General features: G+C 49.5%; 1 protein-coding gene across 1 annotated transcript in view; it reads right to left on the bottom strand.

The window, feature by feature from the left end:
• Positions 1 to 17,847, bottom strand: part of LOC115389268 (receptor-type tyrosine-protein phosphatase gamma-like) — a 463,600-nt gene extending 445,753 nt beyond the window's left edge. Inside the window, exon 1 of the mRNA XM_030092770.1 lies at positions 17,604 to 17,847. Coding sequence (XP_029948630.1) covers positions 17,604 to 17,685 — 82 coding nt within the window. The 5' untranslated portion in view covers positions 17,686 to 17,847. The remainder of the gene's footprint in view (positions 1 to 17,603) is intronic.
• Positions 17,848 to 18,467: the final 620 nt, after the last annotated feature.

The raw sequence follows: 18,467 nt of genomic DNA, 5'->3' as shown, positions 1-18,467 counted from the left end.
CAGCCATGTTTCTGATGCTTCACATCTAAAATCCAACGTCCTGTCAATGTCTCCATGTGCTCTGATTGAGAGTGTAATCCAGGGCTTTCAGTGAATCCAATTAAATGTGTTTGAATGTAACAGATGCAACTAATACCTGTGAAAACCAGCATGCCAAGGTACGAGCGCCCAGACCAAGGCTGTGATGGTCGACCTGAGCTACGGCGACACTTCACCGTCAGCTGAGGGTTTTCTTTATGGATGAGAGTAAGATTACAGAATATACAACATGAGAGGAGGAGCTAAATCAAGGCTGAAAGGTTTGTCAATTTTGAAAAAAGAAAAAAAGAGATTGAAAAAATGCAATTTGGAAAAAGATGCCAAGCTCTGCTTTTGAATTAAAAACAAAATACACACTTTATACAAATAAGAATGAGTGTATCGACGCTCAGTGATGAAGAAGGCCATCCTCATCACTGAAGGCCCCTCCACCCCTCCACCCCTCCACCCCTCAGCTGCTCTCAGGACTCCACTGGGTGTGGTGTTCCACTTCTTTCTGTCTACTCCACCGTGGTTTTGATGAGTGACGTGTTCTGAATGCTTGAATGTATCTGTTGACTGGTCTGACAGCAGTGACAAATCATCAGCTTCTGTTATTTGGATCAGACAACCAATGAAATACATCCATCTATCTGTCTATCTATCTATCTATTCTATCTATCTATCCATCTATCTATCTATCCATCTGCATCTGGCCCTGTTCTGGTGTGGGGGCGTGGCCTCTACTGATAGGGGCCTGGCATTGATTCACACTGACACCACCCATTGGTGGAGGTCAGGCCACACCCCCGGTGACATCACTGCAGGTTAAACCCTGCTGAGAACAAACCACACCTGGCTTTCGACACCCTCAACTCACTCCCTCCCCCTCCCACACACACACCACACACATCGAGCTCGCTGGCTGTTTATTGCTGGTCTCCGCTCCCATCCCACGCCGTCTCTGTCATGTTGTGTTGTTTGTAATAAAGAACAAACTTCAGTGAATCCTTTCAAGAGAAACTGATAGTTTGGTAATTAATACCTAACTTCATGGTCAGTAATTAATAAAAGACACATTTAATTCCATTAATCATTTCAGTGACTGGATTACTTGGAGTGATTCCTTAGCATTAGGTAATAATTAGCTGTGGCAATTATTAATGAATAAATGACCATTGGTTCCAGTTAATAATTTGAATTATTCACAAATCACTTCCCCTGTAATTTACTACTAAGAATCAAATGGAAATCTCAACAAATGCAAACATAATTTATTTTGAGACCAACGCTGTTTAATTTGATATTATAAACTGAGATTTAAAACAAAAAGCCACAGAATATGACTGTTGTAATGTAAATAAAAGATGCTGATCTGAAGGAAGGACAGTAGGGAAAACCTTGGAATGGAAGGACGAAGGTCAACAGCAGCCGGTTCAAACCGAGAGACCCAGGCAACGACTCCTTACAAACGGTTCAAGTCTGTGCTTTTTGAGGTAAGAATGATCTGATTATAATTCCCGAGCAGCACAATAAGACTCCATGACACAGATCAGTTCATTTCACACACATGACAAAGCCAATTCAAGGCTTCTGTGTATCGGACGGCTTTCCTAGTCTGTGCTACACATCAAACTCACACCTGACGTCATCAGAGTTCAGATCGGATGAAGCTCCTGCTCGCCATCCCAGCTGAGACCCTGTCGCTCTGATCAGAGCCGTCATAACTCTGCTTTTATCGATTAAAGGTTATTATAGAGGAGTTATGGAAATATATGGAGGAGTTTGAGGATCTGCAGCTCATGGTAAACCTCTGCAGTCCTGCTTGAGGCCTCAGTCTTCATGCTCTGATTGTTTTCATATGAAAATGTGCCAAATTCAAATCTGTGTTTTCCTTCCAGCAGCACTCGCAGCATCTCTTCCTGAAAAATGGATGTTCTGGCCGGGAAACGAGCGGGAAGCTGCCGTTACACCAGGCTGAGGCACAGATACTGAGATGTTCCTTTAATGTCTTTTAAACATGGAGCCGGCTGGAGAAACATCCGATGTGTGAAAGGAGAGACGTGACTGCGCTGGCGTTCGGTCTGCGGAGTCCTGTTCTATCACCCGGCTGCCAACACAGAGGAGAGGGAACATCAAGACCCCGTGTCACGGAGCAGCTCCACACAGGCCTGCACACCGTGAGTGTGTGTGTGTGTGTGTGTGTGTGTGTGAGAGAGACATGCAGTGCATCATCTGTTCATACAGCTCACAGCATGGACACACACCTTAATGGACAAAGCTTGTATCACTTCCAAAAAGAGAGTCAGACTGCGACACACACACACACACACACACACACACACACACACACACACACACACACACACACACGAGAGGAAACTCCTCCTGAAGATATCCACCTCTGCAGCCAACCTGAAGCCAGCAGCTGTGTGAAGCTGATGGTGAAGTGTGTGTGTGTGTATGTGTGTGTGTGTGTGTGTGTGTGTGTGTGTGTGTGTGTGTGTGTGTGTGTGTGTGTGTGTGCTAATGTCGGCTGATCGGCCTGGGAGTGAGGCTCACTGGTTCGGTGGAGATGAGACGGTCGGCTCTTCATGTGGCAGCAGCCTGACAGGAGCCCTGCTCCGGCCCAGAACTGGACCGCAGGCCAGAGTTAGAGCCACGCAGCACTACCAGGCTCCAAGGACACCAAGATGAAGGAACACACACCTCAGGTCCTCAGCACTGTGCTGCAATCCGTGTATCATTCGTTCAACTGACATTCAATTAAGAATCAAATAACAAAATATTGAAAAATGAGTCGTTTTTCCTTTTTTCATTTTTAAAATAAAAACAAATAAATGAAAATTGGTTTGTTTTTCAGTATCCCGTTGGTTAAGACAGATCAAATAAAGGAAAGTTGAAATTCGGCCACAGAGCAGACTTTAATGTGATTTTTCAATTTCTTCGATCTCCGTGACCCGGAAGTTCTATCGTCTGTGTTTTGGTTTTTGCGTCAACCTGTAGTCCAGCACACACTGCAGGATGATCAGGCCGAATTTTGCCCCGATCTCCTCCCGGCAGAAACCGACAAGGTCCGACTGTCGGGAGTATGCTAATGAGTTCGGTCCGATCCTCCTCTGGTGGTCGGGGGGTTCAGAGAGATGTTTTCCGGTCGGAGCCTCTCGGGAGGCGTCGGAAGGGGAGATCGTAGATAATGAACATGTTTAATATTTCTGATAGCAAATCCTGTGGAGTGTGGTGCTCTGAGAGGAGCTGATCAGCTGAGAGCTGACCTGTCCACACCCTCGGAATAAAGCTCCCTGATTGGCTGGTGCTGCTGCTTAAAAAAAAATCCCCTCTCAGCTACATTTTTCAATATTTTGTTTTTTGATTCTTAATTGAATATCAATTGAACGAATGATACACGGATTTGCCGCAGCCTGTCTGGACCTTTACACACTTCATTGTTTCCCTCCATCAGGTTTTAACTGTCTCCACATATAATCGGTTCCAGAAAGTCCCTGAGTCGGCGGCCCACAGAACCCTGACCTGCTGGAGCACCTCCTCACCTACTTTTTTTCAACTAAATGAGATGTCAGTTTTTACAATTCACCAATATAATTGGATATCTTTCTCCTTTTTCACAACAAACAAAAAAAAAATCAAAAAAAAAGTATCCAAGAAAAAGAGAAACAGAACTTGACAGTTGACCAACACGTGGACTGGTGTGGAGACACATTTAACCCTCAGCTAGCTCCATAAATTCACCATGCAGTGAAGGTAGACTGATGGACAGAAGTGGAGTCCTGATGTCCTCTGCTGACCACGAGGCTTAGCAGTAGAGTTGCCAACTGTTCCTTGAAAAACGGAATCATTAAGTATTTGGATGTAAAAGTGTGCGTTCCGTATTGAGCTGAAAAGGAACGCACTTTGTTCCGTATTTTTGTGAGAGTCAAAATGTGAGCAATGGAACATGCGCTTTTTTATGAAAACTTAAATTGTTCACCGGCTCTCTGACGTTCTGTGACCAATGAGCTGACAAACAGAATCACTCTTATCTCATTGGTCAAAAAAAGACCGTTCCTTGTAGGCTACGGCAGCTCATTGGCCAGTGGTCAGTTTGGTCACAGAGCGCATGGGAAGAAGGAAATCAAAACATTAACGCAGCGCAGCATGGCTTCCAGAGACATGGAAGTTTGTGCCGTTTCCATATCGGATATATCATGTTTGGTTCATTGATGTGTGTCTGCTGCTGCAGACTGTGGAGTGTTTTCAGTTTAGATACTGCACTAGAACCCACAGCAGGGTGCAAAACTAATGAATGGTGCAATAATTAGCAAGTAACAGTGCAAATCATGCTAGGATTGATAATAGAAGCTAAAGACAAAGAAGATCTAACTGTATGTACAACCTGAATCTTAAAAATATAACAGGAAATATATAATATATACAATATATACAATACAATATGCAATATACGATGCAATATACAGTATGATATATAATATGTACAATATGTTTTAGCGGAGTGAATGGATGATAAAGTGTCGCTGAATTTCTTTAGGGGGGGTGCAGGATATTATAATGTCCAGGATTATTGCTCATATTCTACACAGTAGAACTGTCCAGCCTGACAGCGGTGGGGATGAGAGACCTGTGGTAGCTCCTTCCTGCTCTGAGGGTCTCAGTCTCCTCTGAAGGAGCTGCTGAGCTGCTCTGCCGTCCGGTGCAGTGGCTGAGAGCTGCTGTCCATCATGATGATACTTGACTGATAACTGTCTCACTGTAGGCCACAAATACAAACAGATCAAGCTGATCATGAGTTATTATCTTGCTACTGTAGGTGTGATGCAGTAGCCTAATGTGTTTTTATAGTCTGTAATAGGTATAACTGGCAAAATGCTGTTATATATGCGTTTTGACCCCCCAAAAAACCCAGTTTTTTCAGCTGCCCGCGAGAGGCGTCCCTTATTTCAATCTCTGGGAGTTGGCAACCCTACTTAGCAGCATCCAGATGCTTCAGGCTCAACGGTGAGGGATCAGTAATGGATCAGCATCAACGATCAAAAAAAGACGACGTGGAACCCATGCAGTCTCATTCTTCACCAATGAAGTAGCTTTCCAGAACGGCCCTCTGGACCCCCAAACATGACCAATCAAATCTGATCTTTATTCATTGAGAACAAGCACTCATCACTCACTCAATGTTTAAGTGGCTGCGTTCCGTCATGGATCAGCTGGAACACTGAAACCTGAGCACATCTCACATCCGGTCACACACACTGTAAACTACCACCGCCAATGAAGACAGGAAGGGTGCAGAGGAAACGGTAACGACGGGCTCCGACCGGGCTCCGACCGGGCTCCGACCGGGCTCCGACCGGGCTCCGACCGGGCTCCGACCGGGCTCCTGATGAAATGAACATGGTGACTCTGATTACTCACCTCTCCTCAGACCGTGTCAAACACCCTCAGGAAGCTGGGGTCTGACTCTGTCCACTACTGTCTGAAGACATGGTGGCTTGTCTCCAGGTGACTAAAGGTGGCGTTTCCTCACACCCACTATGTTATTCATACAATATACAATATCCAGGACACGTTACACTCACGGTACGGTATTTCAGATTGGAATAGATTATCTGGTCTATAACAGGTTGAGAAATCGTCCTCAGCAGTTGTACCATCTTGAAGAAGCTTCTGGGTACTTCAGGCGCTGCTCAAGGGCCCTTCAGTGGAGGCAGCCAGATGGGACACACCTTTAAGAGCCCCATAATAGTGGTGCCGAATACAGCTGTGAAGGACGTGGAGGCTGGACTGAATGTAAAGCTCTGGGGAAAGATGGATAAATGGAGGGAGAGGAATCAAGGCCTCCATGTCACTGTGAGACCTGCCCCTCACCCACCCTCCATCCAGCTCTCAGTACCCCAACAGAGGCGACCAACAGCTGGAGACTGACAAATAAGAGTCCATTTACAATAAAACGAAGGCTCAAAGATTCCCAAAACTCAATACCTTAGAATGTAGTGTATTTTTAAGATCACATAAATAGTGCTCATTACAGAAGTCATCTTTTTATATCTTTCTCAAATAAAAAAGTGAAGATGCTAACAGCTATTCCCTGTTATTGGACACTGAGGGTAAAGCAGCCTGTCTCCAGCAGACACGTCTCCGTCCACGCTCAGAAGACAGAAACACCTCTTGTTTTCAGATCTGCCGTGCAAATCCAGGCTCGGCAGTGCTGACGTTCAGCTCGGCGCTTTTATCACCGTATGATTCTTCTGCACTGATGATTCTGGAATTACTGGGAAGCTGATGGGTGGAAACAAGGTTGGATCATGAACAGAGGAGGAGCAGAAACAGTCTAAAGAACGTCAACAGAGAAAATGTAGGAATTTCCACAGCTTCTGTGGGACAATAAAAACCTTTCTATGGCTTCCATTTGTGGATATGCCAGTAAAAACTAAATCCCTTCTTAGACCCGTGAGCAGTGCTGCTAATTATGTTTAGATGTGGATGTTTCGGTTTAATGGGCATCTGTACACCGTCCAGAACGAACAGGCAGTCAAGAAAGAGAACTCAAAGAAATCCCAGTGAGAAGACTGAATGAAGTCAAAGAAAAGTCGTTTTCCCCGTACGCAACCAATGCGTCCTGAGCTTTAAGCCGGACCCAGTGAATCTGCTGCTCCCAGAACTTGGACTCTCAGGCACTCCAGGGATGAAGTCAGTCAGTGGATTATGTTTGGCTGACTAGACGCTGGAGCCGATCCCAGCCGGACAGCAGGGGAAACGTCACCGGCTCACTGCGACACACGGCTCCAGGCTGTGGGGGGGCCACGCATGCAGAACATGCAAACTCTATGCTGCACTGTGGGGGTCCTGGCTGCCCGGGCAGATCTGTTCCTGAGCACTGCGCTGCAGACGCTTCCTGCATTGAGCGCAGATGGATGGAAAACAAGTGTTAACTGCTCGCCGGAGGAAGCAAGCCGAGCAACAGAAGCGCCGTTAGACACGGGAAGGATTACAGCATACACGGCAGTTTTCTGGCCTCTGACACGCACACACACACACACACACACACACACACACACACACACACACACACACACACACACACACACACACTGAATCACGCTGCTGTCCTATTCGCGCTCTCTCAGCGTGGTACCTAGAAAGCGCTTGAGGAGCGTCAGGCTTGGCTGCTTTCCATTCGATTTCCCCTACGGGTCATCCATCGGCCCGGGGACACGGCGAGCCGGAGCGTCCAACCCCGAGGTGATTAACGGAAGAAAGATGGCTGCAGTTGGCGGCGTAAATCCAAAGGCGTTTCAGGTGGAACACGGGCGCTTGTCTAGCAGTGAGGAATGGTCCAGGAGCAGGTTTTATCTGACCGGGCCTGAAAGCCCCGCTCAGGCACAGCAAGACTGGAGGTGGGGGGAGGGGGAGGGCCAACAATGATCTAAATAATTCCACAGAAGCAGAAAGTGAAAGCCACACTCACACACAAGACAGAGGAAAGGATACTGAGGTGGGAACCTGAGCACCCGGGGTGATACTCACGAAGCCCATCTGTTGAACATCTGGCGCGAGGAGTCAAACACCTCCGGCGTCCTGCTTGGGAAAACTTAAATTTAGCAGCCGTGCTCTCAGAGGGCGAGCGGAGCCCGGGTCCTGCTGAGCCTGATGGAGGCTTCAGCCAAATAAACGTTCCATTCATCATCCAGCTAATGTGCTCCACTGACAAAGCAGACGAGCCGCTGTTTCCACAACCGCAATTAACGCTTATTAAAACACATATGAACCGTTTGGATCAAGCGTTTAACCTTCACAATGTCAAGAACAGCAGCTGGGGACCGTCGGAGGAGGGCCCCCATGGAAGCCTCTGTTTGAACACAGATCACAGATCGCCCATTTTCATCTGAAGAGGGAAAGAAAGGTTGCCTTAAACGATCCTATTTCAGAACATTTTAGTACAAAGATTCAAGATTACATTCTGAACAAGTCAAGCTTTTAAATGCAAAGCCCACACACTCACATAATGCTGAACAAAATGAGTGCAATTTCAGCAATTGACCATTTTCTGTTATAAAATACATCAATTTATGAGTAGAAAGATGTGAAATCTTGTCATCCAGTGCTTCTCTTCAGTCCATTAATTGCGTGTGTATTTGTTTGTTTTTAATACACATCCACACACTGCTTTGACTGCTCAGTTATTAAATCCAGGCTATGCTCACACTGCAGGTCTTGATGCTCAATTTACCACTTTTGCTGAGATCCGATGTCTTTGTGCGATCATTCACGCTGGGTTTTGAATGTGGCCTCCATCAGACTGCAGGGTGAACAGAGCCTCAGTGATCTGCTGAGACGATGTGATGCCTGCTGGACAAACTTGGAACAGCTGTTACTTTTACTTCTCATGCACTGTGGACGTCCTCTGTAACATTTCTTGATTCTCTTTCGGGCCAGTCTCAGGACTTTTTTTTTTAATGAATTTTTGTTTCCATGTATGTCCAGACTTGTGACCTTGGACCTGTTTCAGTGGGATAAAGTGACTTTATCCGTGTGGGCCGCGGGAATACATACAGTGGGTGGAAATGACTTAACGAGTCATGTTGTAATTTGGGGAAAGTTCATTTATCAGACCCTTCATGACATGTGTGTAATGAATTGTTCAATGCTGTTGCACTGCTGTGTTGGCCTACAGAGGTGTCTTTCCCAGGTGAGACACGTCAGACTGTCGAGTCATGATAGATCCCCATATCACCGGACCTAACTGCCAACTGTCACCTCAGCTTGTTTTCAGACTTACTGTCAATCTGCCCATTACAATAAACTGTTTTCAACTTATAATGGCCCAAATCTGAAACTCCATTCATGTCCAACCATCTGTTCATCCATCTGTTTTTACCTTGTGGATAGTTTAACAACTGACTTAACTCCGACAACACCACAGTGTGAGGAAACAGCAAGCTTCGCAGCCACAGTGCTTCCTCTGCAAGTGTGAACAAGCTGATGCTCTCTTTCCAGTCTCTGTAGAAGTTTATTGTGCCTGTCAGGGAGTGTAAGTGGGCCATCAATCATCTTAAGGATTTGCACAAGAGGGAACCAACAAGTTATCATTTCCTCTGGGCTCCACCGCTGGTGAGCACTTCGAGAGAATTTATTTGAAAACAGGAGGAAAATCTAGAAGAGCACGCTGCAGAAATGTTCTGAAATCCACTGATTTGACAAAAAAAGTCCACGTTTTTCAAACCATCCACTTTCCACCATCCCTGATTCAGAAGCTTTGTCTCTTAGGTCAGAGACGCTATAACCCAACATAGAGAATTATAATGAATACTGTTTATTGTTGATAGCAAGTCTGCTGATGCATTTGTGGTTAGTGTGGACATATTGGTGACTGATACACCGAACAAGTCACACTGCCCATGAAACACGTTGACCTGCATGAACATGGCACATCAGGTGTGTGTTAAATATCAAATACTGGATCTCCTCAGCTGTACCCCCCACCCATAGCGTTTATTTTCAGACTTGACTACATAGCAGACTTCTTCTGTGTTGCCCCATTCTTAGATTTTACAGTGTCTTCTGAATGTCTTCCCTTTGACTGTGTGACAGATCCTGTCTGGTATTCTTTCTGTTTTTTGGTGTGCCAGATTCAGATTTGTTTGTTGCAACACTGATTCATCTGAAAACTGTCTTCACCAACACACCATCTGTATGGCGTCACATTCCACTGTGTGCTTCAGGGTGCTCAGCAAACCCTCCCATCGATCCACGATGGACTGCAGAGCTAACGGACACATATCCCTCATTTCAGGTCTCCTTCATGGTATTATTCTGAGCTAGAAAACTCACACTATCTCATTAAACATGCTTTCCACACGATCTTATTAACCCAGACTCTTGGTTTGTTAAAATGTTTGCTGAGACTTTAAATTCACATGGAAAAACCTTTCAGTCTTTAGAATTAGACTGAAGGTTTCATTGTCTTGCAGAAACGACTTAATTGGACTTAATCGTATAATAAGCCCTGGAGGCTAATTGTGTCAGCAGTCACATCGATTTGTCAAATTGCCCGGCTCCCGTAAAACACAGTGCGTGCTCAAATTCTCTGGAGCAATATTTCCCTCAGCTGCCATAACGTGAACTCTCTGGCTGGTTTCTAATCTCCAAATTTGCTGCACTGCCTGTCAGCGTCCAGTACGTCAGAAGTAAGGACAGGTGGAAGTGATTACAGGGAGCGAGAAGTTCCTGATAACTGGAGTGTGACTGTGTTATTGGACAATGTTACTATCAGGCTTCAAACCATTCATTAGTGTAGCAGCAGCACGTCTGAACAGCTGACGGCTCCGTGACTGACTTCACCTCTGCTGCCGGCTGCTGCTTGCCCCTTTCTCAGCCTGTTTCCTAACAAGCTTCCATGATTGGGAGCCATTCAGTGTGGTGGTCAGAATGAAGGTACTTTTTCACTTTAGGTCATGGTATGGAACGTACTTCACCATGTTGGATCCATTCAGTGTCCAAGTGATTTAATACGGACGAGTCATTAGCACAGATGTTAGCAATGTAAATGTAAAATGCCCAAAGAGTCACACCAAATAATCCATTCGGGTACGGTGGTGGGCGTTGAGGTCTAATATTGTACCGGTAACTTTCGATAAATAGATGAAGGCAGTGACACACATTTCTGATGAACAGCAACAAGCTGGTCTCCTGAGGCCTACCCAGATGTTGGCCTCACTGCTGGAGTTTACTCCGTTTGCAGGAGACTTGTTCTGGAGCATGTTCTAGTCCTGAGCTCTGTACCACAGCAGACCGATCAGAGTGGCTCTGTCTCGGAACGTGGAGCAACTGGAAGTGTCTCACTGAGAGACCGATGCTGGGTCAGATGTCTCAGACCACCGGTGACCCCGGCATGTTGCCTCGTCTGTAGTTCCTGAATCTAACTTGTCTCTCTTGTCTTGAGCGTCTTCTCATGTCCCTGTTTCTGCTGCTACATTCAGTGAACCAGGTCTTTGATTGCTGTCAGCCATGAGTCGTGAACAAGACTTCCATACTGTTTCTGTTCTGCTTGCTGGTTCAGTGTTTCCTCTCCTTGTTCTTCACCACATCTCTGGATTTCCCTCACTTGAACCTCGGCCTGATTGGACTGACTGAGACATGCGCTTTGTTCCCCGGCTCGCATCCCTGACACTGGAACCGGCTTTTCCCTGGACCACATCAATCAGTGTTCCAGAACATGAAATCCTCTTTTGGGTCCAGAACATTGACTTAATCTCATGGAAGAGTTCTGATGCATGCCTGGTTCTGAACCAAATGTCCTGAAGAAGCAGATTCACACAAAGTGCCAACTATAGAACCAAATGGCCTTGATAAAACTCGGTCCCTCCTGCTGTTAGTCGTCTTTCATGAGTAAACCTGCTGCTCATTCCTCAGCAGAGCTCAAATCATATCTTCTCCCTCCAGCTCTCAGATACTGGCTGTCCTTCCAGTGAGCTTCAGAACACAGAATGCCTGGAGAGGCTCCTCCGGAGCGGCTGGAAAGACAGTCCCACAAAACCAACATGGAGGCAGCAGGGGCTTGTGATGGCTGACTGAACATCCACCCAACATCTCTCCGCCGAGAACCAAGCATGCTCATGATCAGGTAACGAGCCGAGCTGCTGATTCCACAGAAGAAGAACGACTATTCCCACTGCTGGCCTCCAGAGACATCAATACTGGACAGTTCAGCGTCTTTAAAAGACCATTTCTATTAAACACCTCCACATAAAGACATGTCTCTGGCTGGGCCTCATGTCTGAGGCCGGTATGATGAGTGTGTAGACAGGAAACCCAGCTGTGTGTGTCTTTTTCCCTTCAGGTGTGTCTGCTCTTTCCACCAGCAGCATCTCAGAAGCAGCTTATTGCATTTGGTCCTAATGGTACGAAGAATGCTGCTGCTGGACACTGTTCGGGAATTCATGAGACATTTGAAGGGTGGATGTGGACCAGTGAGAATAATTTTTGGCAAGATGAGAAAACCATTTAAAAGATGGTTAAAAAGAGAGAAAATATGAATCAGGTTTATTCAAACTCACTGACAATGAGAAGGGTTCCAGCACAAACCCATGAAGTGACTGAATCGCAGAAGTCTCTGTAACGCTGCTTGTAATGGTACAGCAGTGAAGGCTGGGAAATTTGGCCTAATGTTATGCATAAAGCACATTGAATATTGAATCATCTGCCTGGGGCTGAAAGGGAATGTAATTTCCTTGATTTGAAAATGACGTCCTCCACAGCACGCCTGCCAGAGACACACCTCCGGACAGCGACCGAAGAGAAAGGCGCCGCAGAGCGCCGTTAACCCGCTGGAGTGGATTGAGAGACAAACAGAAAACACCAAGTCGAACGCGACAGCTCGGAGCGAGGCGGCTCACCAGAGACGTGAGATCCGGCCCGGGAGAGGTCAGTCCACACGAGGAGGGAGGCGGCGGCGGCGCTGTTCAGACCACCTCCCCCTGGAAGCCAGACAAATTGGGCTACGAGCTCGTCTCAGTGGCCCCAGAGTCCCTATCTCTCTCCGAGGAGGAAACCAGCGTCTCCCAAGCATTAAAGTGGAAAAACCAACGCCACTGCAAGAATTTAATGAGGAGGTCTCGGCGCCGCTCGCTGTGTGATACAACACTTCTTGGCATGTAGTGATTTTCTCCTTTCTTTATTCGCTGCTTCGATTCCCACTGGCTGCTCTGAAGCCAGCGCGCTCTCCGCTAGCTGTTAGCACCGCGCTTCATCCGTCCGCCAGTGGAACCCACGGTCCCAGACCTGGACCTGGACCTGGAACGGGTCGCTTCTCGGGGTCAACAATGGTACGGCTACAGAGGCAGAGCCAAACTTCACTGGTCACTTCATCAACATGCAGACTCACTCAGGGTCAACAGCGGACACACAGCCGCTCAGAGAAACACACACCGCAAAAGACTGGGAATGTGTGTGTGCATAAAACACTGTCCAGTGCAACATGTGATGTGTGATGAGGCAGCAGGGTATCAGACAATCGTTCCACAATCCACTGAACCCATAGAAAATGATGAAGGACTGCAAACACTGATGCACAAGATGTGGATGTGTTCGGTTCTTCTGCAGTATTTCACACCAAAATGTAACTGAGTCTTTTTGGTTTTCAATAGATTTGGTATTCTGAAGTGTTTTTTAAATGTAATTTTGATTTACTGATCAAAATGGTCAAAATAAAATCCGTACTAATCAAACCGCTGCAGCAGGCGAAGGGAAAAAACTAAAATCCTTAGAAATGTTAAGACAAGATCAAACAGCTACACAAGACTGAAACGGACTCATTTTCTCAGAGAAGTCTTCAGGTGAACTCTAAACATTTACTCTGCAAATGTAGAATTTCTATCAGAGTCAATGTTCATACTGTCAGAACCAGGGTGTAATGCTCCTTTCCGTGTGTGTGTGTGTGTGTGTGTGTGTGTGTGTGTGTGTGTGTGTGTGTGTGTGTGTGTGTGTGTGTGTGTGTGTGTGTGTGTGTGTGTTAAATGAAGCAAATGAAAGTAAATGAAAATATTACTCTTGAAGATAATTAGTGGCTACAAATTGAGGCCATTTTAAGGGAACAAGCTGACCCTGGAAGTATCTCTGGTAAAGTAAAGCTCCCAGCAGAGCAGACGGACAGAAGACGGCCCTGAGTGGACCCGGTCTTCAGAGGGACGAGCGCCGCAGCTTCATCACGGCCAACATGACCACAGAGAAACAAGCCGTGGAGACGAGACCAGCCTGATCCCCACACTCTCTACATGTTTGATCAAGGCTGCAGAACGGGGGAGGTCCTGAGGTCAGAGAGGAGGGACTGACGGGGGGGGGGGGGGGGGGGGGGGGGGGAGGAGGGGCAGCAGAGTCTGATCAGTGATGAAGGTCTGAGGTGCTCCAGTCCTTCACCCTCTGCTCCATCGGGATGTTTTTACGATTCAGAATGTTTCCGCCTGTTCCAGCTTCGCTCTGCGCTGAAGCAACATTCATCAGTGAGATCCCGCTCAACATCACGGGTGCCTTTCTTTAGCCTGGTGCTGCAGCAGACCCGTGACGTCATCCCTCCTCTGACATGCTAACATGTTAACACGCTGACGCTCCTGACTTCAAACTCATCCCAGGGTTTACTGCTGTGCCTCTGTCTTTAACGACCTCTGCTGTGACCTCTGGCCTTTCTCCTGACCTGATGAAACGCTTCAGCTGTACCACCAGTCTGAGCTGCAGCTCCAGTGATCCTCTGGCAGCAGACATCAGAAGGTGGAGGATGGCGAGGACCGGGAGGTCTGGACCACCTCTGCTCCGCCTCCAGGTTCCAAAGCCCTGATGAAAGGCGGCGTTCTCCGCTGGGTGGAGAACAGAACCTGCAGAGGAGCGTCTGCTTCCTGAATGTCTGACAGCCTCGACTGACCGCAGCACCGCGACTGCAGCCTGAGGGTGGAGGCAGTAAGCTCCGCCCACACACCGTCAGCAGGGCGGAGACGGTAAGCTCCGCCCACACACCGTCAGCGGGGCAGAGTGGGTCACCATGCAGCGCCGCACAGCGGGGAAACGTGACGGTCTCAGTCCTGTCTTTGCTGAAATGTGTGTGCGTTTATGTGTGTGTGTGTGTGTGTGTGTGTGTGTGTGTGTGTGTGGAGGGGTTTTGTACACACGTAGAATGAACACAGAGAAACAGTGTGTGTTGCTGTAACGAGCCCTGAAGGTGACGTGGGAGACGAGGGGGCTCAGACAACACACGCACACACACACACACACACACACACACACACACACACACACACACACACCATGGACACACACAATGTACACATACAAGACACCGTGCACACACACACATAGACACACACACGTACAAGACTCCGTGCACACACACACACATAAAGACACACACCATGTACACATACAAGATACCATTACACAACAACAACAAACCATACATACACACACAACATCGTGCACACACAGACAACCCATACAGACACACAAATCACGCACACACACGCACACACACACACAACAACAAACCATGCATACACACACAACATCGTGCACACACAGACAACCCATACAGACACACAAATCACGCACACACACGCACACACACACACAACAACAAACCATGCATACACACACAACATCGTGCACACACAGACAACCCATACAGACACACAAATCACGCACACACACGCACACACACACACACACAACAACAAACCATGCATACACACACAACATCGTGCACACACAGACAACCCATACAGACACACAAATCACACACACACGCACGCGCGTACACACACACACAGACACCACGCACGCAGTTACATGCACCATGCATACACACACACACAACACCGTGCACACACAGACAACCCATACAGACACACAAATCACGCACACACACGCACACACACACACAACAACAAACCATGCATACACACACAACATCGTGCACACACAGACAACCCATACAGACACACAAATCACACACACACGCACGCGCGTACACACACACACAGACACCACGCACGCAGTTACATGCACCATGCATACACACACACACAACACCGTGCACACACACACACACACAGAGTGATGGCTGTCAGGCTGCTCGGTGTGTTTTTCCATTTTTCCACCACAGGAGAGAAAAATGACGTCAGTGTGAATCAAACAGGAGCCTGATCAGTTCTGGACCGGATCCTGGACCAAAGTCTCCCCCTCATCACCAGCCTCTCTCTCCCTCTCTCTCCCTCTCTCTCTCCTCCCTCTACATCTCATCGGGTCTCAATAACACACTGATTCTGTCATTCCAGCAGGAAACAGGTCTTTACACTGAGTAGTTTTTGTGTGATTTAAGGTAAGGAGTGAGGTTCTGCAGGGTTTTCCTGACTGTCTTCTGGAGGACAGCTGATCTCTGTGCTCCCCCAGCGTTTTCCAGCTAACAGGAGTATAACAGCGGCACAGCGGGCCCGAGGTCAGGGCGGTCTCCTGCCGGAGGTCAGGGCGGTCTCCTGCCCGAGGTCAGGGCGGTCTCCTGCCCGAGGTCAGGGTGGTCTCCTGCCGGAGGTCAGGGCGGTCTCCTGCCGGAGGTCAGGGGGGTCTCCTGCCGGAGGTCAGGGCGGTCTCCTGCCGGAGGTCAGGGGGGTCTCCTGCCGGAGGTCAGGGCGGTCTCCTGCTGGAACGGAGACCGTCCGGCTCCTCAGGCTTGCCCGGAGCGAGTGGAGCGGCGGTGTCACAGGAGCTCCGTCCTGACACCACTTTACATTAATGAGGAGAAAGTGGTCTGGAGGACTCCAGCTCCTCGGTTCACTGGGGACAAAAACCCAGCTGCAGGTCCAGCCCACCTCCACCCGGCCGCTGTGATGAGGGAGAAACGGAGGCAGGACGTGTATCGGCCCGCGACGGACTCTGTGATGTCTGAAGAGCGAGGACACCGACGGGAGGACAACGCCATCTGAGAAAGAGCCTGGTCTACAGACGGCCGTGGGACAGCGGCTCGGCAGAACACCTCAGACAGGACCGAGCGGCGCCATGGGAACGGCTTCGTTTAGAGGTTCAAGCTGTCAGACAGCTAGCGACTCTGGAATGTTCCAACCTGTCCTTCGAGCTGGAATCTGAACCTTTCCCTTCTCGTCCGTCTGTCAGGCTGGGAGTCAGCGGGGCAGGGAAGCTGTGCCGGTCGGAGGGCCCGAGGAGGACGGCGGCGGCGGCGGCGTTTAGAGCGGACATCCATTCTGGTTCAAGGTCAAATCTAATGTGTGGAATGATCGTGTGCTGTGATCTCCCAGTGATCCCCCAAAGGTGGAGACACACCAAACCATCTGCAGGGGTTCAGTCCAGTCACCAGGATCCAGGAGGGGGGGTTAAACCAAACCGGCACTAATCAGAGCAGAGGGAGGACGTGGGAACAGTGCAGTGGTTACATAATAGAGGGAGATTAGCCCAATTACAGCAGCCAGCCCCAGTGTGAGGATGGAAACAGGTACATGAGAGCTGTGTGTGTGTGTGTGTGTGTGTGTGTGTGTGTGTGTGTGTGTGTGTGTGTGTGTGTGTGTGTGTGTGTGTGTGTGTGATCAGGCATCCCCTGCCCGGCCAGGCGGACTCCACCGGGCCGGCGGGGTCTACCGGCCGGCCTGAGCCGCGCCGCGCTCCCGCCTCTCGTCCCGCAGCCAGCCGGCGGATCCGCGCGTCCGCGGCTCCCGGTTCACATCCGAGCGGGCAAAGAGACGCAAACCGGAGCGAGAGAGGAGCTTTCAGCGGAGAGCTGCCCCGGCGGGGGCACGGGGGGTAAAGCTCTGCTTCTAATCGGTATGAGGGGGAGAAAAAGGTCGTCAGCTGCCCGCCGAGCGCTTCTTACGCCCGCGGATACTGGCCCGGCTCCCGGCGTGCCGGAGCCGGAGAGGGACCGGAGAGGGACCGGAGAGGGACCGGAGCAGCGCGTCAAAGCTCCTACCGTGAGCAGAATGAAGCCCGGAGCGGACGGAGCATCTCCCGCCACGTTCCGTCACACACGGGGGCAACACGGGGGAAAAGCCCCTCCGCGCGCCTGCAAGGGGGCAGAAACTTACCGGGATGACATCCGGCCCAGGCCGGGAGCAGCAGGGACAAAATCCACCAGCAGCGGCAGCGCGGTTGCAGTAGCCTCCACATGGCAGGGAAACGCAGTCGACATGCAAACAACAAGCAACTGTTGAGTTTCTGCGCTCCTCTCCTCCTGCTGGCACACGAGCGGCGCGTGGCGCTGCGTAAAATCCAGCCGGAGACGCAGCGCAGCGGCGCGGGGAGGCGGCGGAGGGATGGAGGGATGGAGGGATGGAGACAGGTCCGAGCGCAGTCTCTCCTTCAGCGAGCACACATGCTCAGATGCTCCCGGAGCCGGAGGATGCTGCAGGAGCGGCGGAGGACCGGAGCCGAGGCGAGGCGAGGCGAGGCGAGGCGCGGCGGAGCACCGGCGGAGCTCCGGCGGCTGCTGCGGCGGGGAAAGAGGCAGCGCAGCTCGGGCACACGGACACGGAGGGTCGGTCTGCTCACTGCTGCTGCTGCGGCTGGTGATGGAGGCTTCACGATCCTACATCCATCCAGGAAGTAACGTGTGGAGGAGAGCAAGTCCGACTGAGACTTTAAAACAGAGGGAGAGAGAGAGAGAGAGAGAGAGAGAGAGAGAGAGAGAGAGAGAGAGAGAGCTGGAGGAGAGGCGGAGGGAGGAGAGAGAGAGGAGGAGGCGAGAGAGCTAGAGGAGAGACAGAGGGAGAGAGAGAGGAGTGGCAGAGGGAGAGAGAGAGGAGAGGCAGAGGGAGAGAGAGAGAGAGGAGGAGTGGCAGAGGAAGAGAGAGAAAGGGGAGGCAGAGGGAGAGAAGAGGAGAGAGAGAGGACGAGAGGCAGAGGGAGAGAGAGAGAGGAGGAGTGGCAGAGGAAGAGAGAGAGAGGAGAGG

This window comes from Salarias fasciatus, chromosome 5, assembly GCF_902148845.1.
Source record: "Salarias fasciatus chromosome 5, fSalaFa1.1, whole genome shotgun sequence".
Taxonomy (NCBI): domain Eukaryota; kingdom Metazoa; phylum Chordata; class Actinopteri; order Blenniiformes; family Blenniidae; genus Salarias; species Salarias fasciatus.
This window is presented reverse-complemented; position numbering and strand designations above follow the sequence as displayed.